The sequence below is a fragment of the Myripristis murdjan genome, chromosome 18 (assembly GCF_902150065.1).
Source record: "Myripristis murdjan chromosome 18, fMyrMur1.1, whole genome shotgun sequence".
NCBI classification, from domain to species: domain Eukaryota; kingdom Metazoa; phylum Chordata; class Actinopteri; order Holocentriformes; family Holocentridae; genus Myripristis; species Myripristis murdjan.
In genome coordinates this window covers 5498670-5504777 of record NC_043997.1, presented here as the reverse complement: position 1 = coordinate 5504777, position 6108 = coordinate 5498670, and the positions used below count along the sequence as shown (strand labels likewise).

At 41.8% G+C, this 6108-nt stretch overlaps 1 protein-coding gene across 1 annotated transcript; it reads right to left on the bottom strand.

The window, feature by feature from the left end:
• Positions 1–3089: 3089 nt before the first annotated feature.
• On the bottom strand, positions 3090–5503 carry LOC115377041 (butyrophilin subfamily 1 member A1-like). The gene is made up of 4 exons (XM_030076893.1): positions 5491–5503; positions 4218–4559; positions 3326–3604; positions 3090–3217 (listed from the first exon to the last, which is right to left on the bottom strand). Exons 1-4 carry the CDS (start codon positions 5501–5503, stop codon positions 3090–3092), a joined length of 762 nt encoding a protein of 253 aa, XP_029932753.1.
• Between the last annotated feature and the right edge of the window lie 605 nt (positions 5504–6108).

The following is a 6108-nucleotide window of genomic DNA, read 5'->3' as shown; positions in this document are numbered from 1 at the left end:
GTCTCAAGTCTGGAGTTGTCATTTTCTCCAGCTCCATCATCAATATCATTGAATTTTGTCTTCTCTATTTCACTACTGACTGGGTGAAACTTCCTCATGTTTATTCTGTCTTCGATGCTGTTCTTTCGCTCTCTCTCTGCTTCTGATAACAGCTCTTTGTTTCCATCTCTCTCTCTCTCCACTTCTTTGTCCTGCAGTTTGAGGTCTGCCTTGTCTCCTTCACTCCCTGTCTCTTCCTGATCCACAGACTCAGGTTTACTTTCTTTCTCATCTGTCTGTCTCTCCGCCTCGTTTGGTCCCCCCTCAGGTTTTTCCTTTTCTGTGTTGTTCTCATCTCCAGTCTGTTCTTGGTCTTTTTGGCCATCAGCCTGAATCATAAATTCTGTGCTGTCCGTTTCCTTCTGTTGCTGCTCAGCCTGAAGCCCTGTCTCCTGATGGAGCTGTGGGTTTTCTCTCTCCTCTGCTTCTTCATGTATTTTGACATCAGTTTTCACTGTTTCAGTCTCTGTTTTTTCTTGATTGACTGACTGAAGTTTCTTCTCTTTGTCATCCCCCTGTTTTTCTGTCTCTTCCACATAAACATTATCTTCTACCTCATTGATTGCTCCTGTATTCTTTTCCATTGTTGTTGTGCCTTTATTCTGCTGTTTTCTCACTGACTTACGTGACTCTTCTGTTTCTCATTCTTTCTTGTTAAAATCCTTCACCCGTCTTGATACATATCCTTTTCTCATAAAATGATTTGGGGGTGGGGTTTCTCTCTCCTCTGCTTCTTCATGTATGTTTATTTTTTCATGTTTTTCCACTTTGTCATTCTCTGTTTTTTCTTGATTGACTGACTGAAGTTTTTTCTCCCTCTCATCCCCTTGTTCTTCTGTCTCATCCACGTTAATATCATTTTGTGCTTTCTCATTGTTTGCTTTTGCATTGTCTTGTCCTTCTCCCTTGTCCTGAGCTTTCTCCTGTAGCTTTCCCTGATGCTCTTTTTCTCTCTTGTCCAAATCCTTCGGCTGCTCTGTATTTTCCTCCTGACTTTCCAGGGGGGTTTCTTGTTGTTTCTGATCTGCCTGAAGCCCTGTCTCAATTCTAAGCTCCTCATTTTCACCTGCTTTCTCATTCTGTATTTTGAGGTTTGTATTCTTTTTCTCCTCTGTCTGAAGCCTCTTCTCCTTCTCATCACTCTGGTTCTCTGTCTCTTCCAAGTTAGTATTGTTTTGCTGTTTGTGTTTTTCTGCTTCCATGTTTGTTGCTGAAATTCCAGCGCTTGCACCTTCTTCACTGGTCAGTGTTTCTTCTGTCTTCGATGCTGTTCTCTCTCTCTCTGCTTCTAATAACAGCTCTTTGTTTTTGTGTGTCTCTGTCTCCACTTGTTTGTCCTGCAGTTTGAGTTCTGCCTTGTCTCCTTCACTCCCTGTCTCTTCCTTATCCACAGACTTGGGCTGCCTCTCTTTCTCATCTGTCTGTCCCTCCGTCTCGTTTTGTTGCATGTTGAGTTGCTCTGTCTGGTTCTCCAGCTCCTTGTTTTCTGCCGGTCCAGCAGCTGCTTCTTCCACACGTTTCTCTTCATTCCCTGTCATTTGTGGCTCTCCCTCAGGTTTTTCCTTTTCTGTGTTGCTCTCCTCTCCTCTCTGTTTTTGGTCTTTTTGGCCATCAGCCTGAATCATAAATTCTGTGTTGTCCATTTCATGAGCATCATCTCTTCCCTGATCTTTCTCCTCTTTTTCCTGATGTTTTTCTTCTGTCTTATTCAAATCCATGTTGGATTTCTCAACTTCTTCCTGACTTTCTGGTGGGTTTTCCTTCTGTTGCTGCTCAGCCTGAAGCCCTGTCTCCTGATGGAGCTGTTGGTTTTCTCTCTCCTCTGCTTGTTCTTGATTGACTGACTGCAGTTTCTCCTCTCTCTCATCCCCCTGTTTTTCTGTCTCTTCCACATTAACATTATCTTCTGCCCTCCTATGGACTGGTCTGATCTCCTTTCCCATTTTTCTTGGGCCTTCATTCTGCTGTTTTCTCTCTGCCTTATGTAACTCTTCCACTTGTTTGTCTTCAATTTTCAACGCCAGTCTTGTTACACGTCCTTTTACAATGCGTTGTTCTTGATCTCTTTCTATTTCTGTCTGAAAACTAGCTTCTGTCTCATCAGTGGGTTTTGCATTGTCTTGTCCTTCTCCCTTGTCCTGATCTTTCTCCTGTAGCTTTCCCTGATGCTCTGCTTCTCTCTTATCCAAATCCTCCGGCTGCTCTGTATTTTCCTCCTGACTTCCCAGGCGGGGTTCTTGTTGTTTCTGATCTGTCTGAGGCTTTGTCTCAACAGTGAGGTCTTCATTTTCACCTGCTTTCTCATTCTGTATTTTGAGGTTTGTCTTCTCTGTCTGCTCTGTCATTTCTCTACTGACTGGCTGAAGACTACTCAATTCAGCAGCTCCCTCTTCCTCATGTTTCTGTTCATTCTCTTTCTTTTGTAGCTGTTCCTCAAGGTTTTTGTTTTTGTTGTCCTGATTTGTCACTTCATGTCTTTTTGCTGTTTGGTTTCCAGCAGTCTGACTCTCAAATTCTGTGTCACGACTAGATTTGGTTTCCTCTCCCCTTTTCTTTTCACGTCTTTCTGCAAATAATTGCGCTTGGTCTCTTTCTCCCTCTGTTCGAAACTCAACTTCTCGGTTGTGGCTCTTTGAGTCTCCTTCTCCTCTTTGTTCTCTGTTGACTGGATCCTTCAGTGTCTCTTTTCCCTCCATGAGCGACTCTGTCCCCCTGCTTCTTCCTCATGATGCATTTTGGTCTCTGTGTGCATACAGACGTTCATGTTACTGCAATGTTGCCTTTTGTAGGAGAAAAAAAAATGTGTGAAATTGAAAATGACAACTGCAGAAGCACAAGAAATATGATGGTTGAGTGAATTTTTCATTAAAATTACTGTACAGAACATTTACCAAGCTAATAGGAAGATATTACAGCATATGAAGCATTGCATTCCAATTCATTTCATGCCAAAAACAAGTTTTTTTTTTCTTGATGTAATCCATCACAGCACTAACCAAAGAACAGTGATGATGAACTGAAATTAAGATTTTTTTTGTTTTGTTTTGTTTTTACTTACTGATTTTGTTACGTCTCCTTTTACACACAAGAAAGACGGCTGCAGCTGCAACTACACCCAAGAAGCCAACAGACAAGCCGATGGTGATTGGAACAACAGGGTTAGAGGCGTGGAAATTCTCTGAAAAGATAAAACACACAACAGCATGGAGTTAATCCAAAATGAACCCTCAACTGTTTAAAACTAGACCAACTGCATTCATCACGAAAATAGAAAAACTCTTCTGACCTAAAGCATGAATCTTCATCTGTCTGGTTTGCTGAATTTTGCTCTGTTGAACCCTGCAGGTGAAGCTGTTGCTGTGGCTCTTCTCCACAGTCACTCTGCTGCTGACAGTATAGAGGCCATCAGGACCTCTGACTGTCTCTGGAGCTCCAGCAGAGAGGAGCTTTCCCTCAGCGTCCAGCCAAAACAGCTCAGGCTCTGGGTACCAGCCTTTACTTTCACACTCTAAAACCACTCCACTGCTGCTATTGCTCATGATGAGGACAGGAGAGGAGACAGCACCTGATGAGGGGGGAGACGACAAACCTCAACTAATGATTAAAATGAAAATAGAATGCTATTTTGCACAAAATCCATCCATCTACAGTATTGTCCATGCCACTATTGGCTGAGGTGGACCAATCAGCTGAGGCTGCCCTGTGAAGAAATATTTGTTTTATTTGTTTTTGACACAGCAGCCAGATTCTTTTGTTTTTCTATTTACTGCAGAAGGAACAGACTGAGGTGGTTCAACTCTGACTGCCAAACCTCTACGCTAAAAGTGAATGAAATTTTTCTATGGTGCCTTTACTGAGATTATAAATAGGCACACACCCCGTTTTGAGTGTCTTAAACACAACCTTGCTAGGCCTGACGATGTTGGCTGTGATGATGAACATGTTTATTTTTCTGGGGTCCACAAAGCCATTTAACATCCAGTAAATCTGGTATCTATGGTTACAATAGAGCTCTCTGTCCAGCACTGTCTATTGATTTACAGAATCTGCTAATACATGGGTCATGAGCTAAAGACCAAAGTGTGGCCCAAGCTGCTCCTTGCAAAACCCTTCTTTGGATGAATTAAAACAAAATCCACACAGTGAAGATACAGCACTGTACCTGTATGCCCACTTACCAACAACAAGCTCAACAAAAGAGTCTTGTTTCAGTGTAGGAATGAAGCATCTGTATTTTCCCTCATCAGAGAGTTTGACTGTAGAGAGTTTCAGTGAAATGTCTCCGTCCTTCAGTTTGTCAGTGAACAGAGACGTTCTTCCCTCGTAGGACGGGTTTTGATCAGCCAGAAAGTCTTGCCTTTCACGCCACACGTGGACAAATCTGGGCTCCAGGTCCGGTCTGGCCCACTCCACTGTCGTTGCAGCAACATCCATGGAAGGTTCCAGGTGGCACGGCAAAATTATGTCACCTCCAAGTATTGCTACTATTGGCTGAGGTGGACCAATCAGCTGAGACTGACCTGGGAAGAAATGGGTTTGTTTTTAGTATTTCCATATGACAACTGAGGGGACTGGTTTAACTCTACAAGCCTGTGTTTTCAACATGAAATTCTCTTATTTATTTTTATTTTTTTTAAGAGACTGTCCTCCAGAAAAAAACAACCCATAGGTCGTTTGTGCAGGAGGTTAGTACGAGCTGTAGTGGCGACCCCTGGTAGTCCTGTAGATAATATCGCCGTGGTGTAGTGTTAAAGGAGCAACAGACTCTTAATCAGGACACTGGTGATGCCATGATGCACCGGTTAATCAACATGACTTCTACTGAGCTGATTTAAGTTCAAATCCAGGCTAGAGCACTGATTGTTTTTAGGTAGGTAAGATTTTCTAAACTTAACCATGACCATTTCCTAACCATAACCACTACTTAGCTTGTTCAGGAAACGGTTCTTCAGGTGACATCTACACATATTCCTCCAAAGTGCAGGATATTCTGTAGGATGGCAGATGGAGTTTGGACAGGATGTCTGTGTTAGCCTTGAGATTATCTGAATTGTACATTTATGGAGTAATAATTTGTGATAATCTTGATATGTTGTCCCTCAATTAAGAGCCTGACCCTGCAAGATAATGAGCTCTATGGTCATTAATGGGAAAAAAAAGGATAGCTGATATGCTTTTAGACTTATTATACAGGTGTAGTTTTCTTACATTATTTGTATTTTGACTTTAAAGCCAAAGAGGGAACTCAACTGAGCTACAGTGAGCTCCAAAACAGTTTGATGTAGTTATTTAGTAAATTATTTAGTTTGTTAGTTATACATTTCCGGCTACCACATCTCTGTTTCTAAGAAGTTTTGAGGAAACCTAAAACTACAACAACTTGCGGTAACATTAGCATCAGGGAAAAAAAAAATAAAAATAAAAAGCTGCACAGGAAGAGGAGGTTCTCACCAACGTCAGACATTTGCTGATTTTAGTTTGATGCTCAGACAGTCAGCAGGCAGCATGGAGGTCACAGCTCTCCTCCTCACACTGGGTGAGTACTGACAAAGAAACCTGTTGAAGTATAACAGCAAATCCTGGCACTGATAGCATCAATATAATATTTTGTCAGCAGGTCAGTTATGTCTTTGTATTGTGTGTCTGTGTGCTGTTTTCTGTTTGTTTGTTTGTATTTTAGCTTGCAGACACAAATCCGCATCTATTTGAGATATGAGTCTGTGTGTCTTTGTCTCTCCAGTGATGGATGTTTTGATGCTGCAGGTTCTGCATGGCTGCTGTGCTCAGAAACGTGGTACGTAGCTGCTTTGTTTTGTGTGAACTTTTTGAATTTTATGTCAACATATCGAATTCTTCAACAGCGTGGAGAAATAAAGACTTTTAAAGTTTGTTTTTATACCAAAGAAATACAGTCAGAGAGATGCTGCACCAACACATTAAGTTCTGTTTTGATATTTATGCTCCTCTATTATCAAGTGGCAAACTTTCATTTCCCGCCTTGACCTCGACCTTTGACTTTGGCCAAGTTTGATCTAGTTTGATCAAGTTTGATTGAAAATGTTCGGGAAG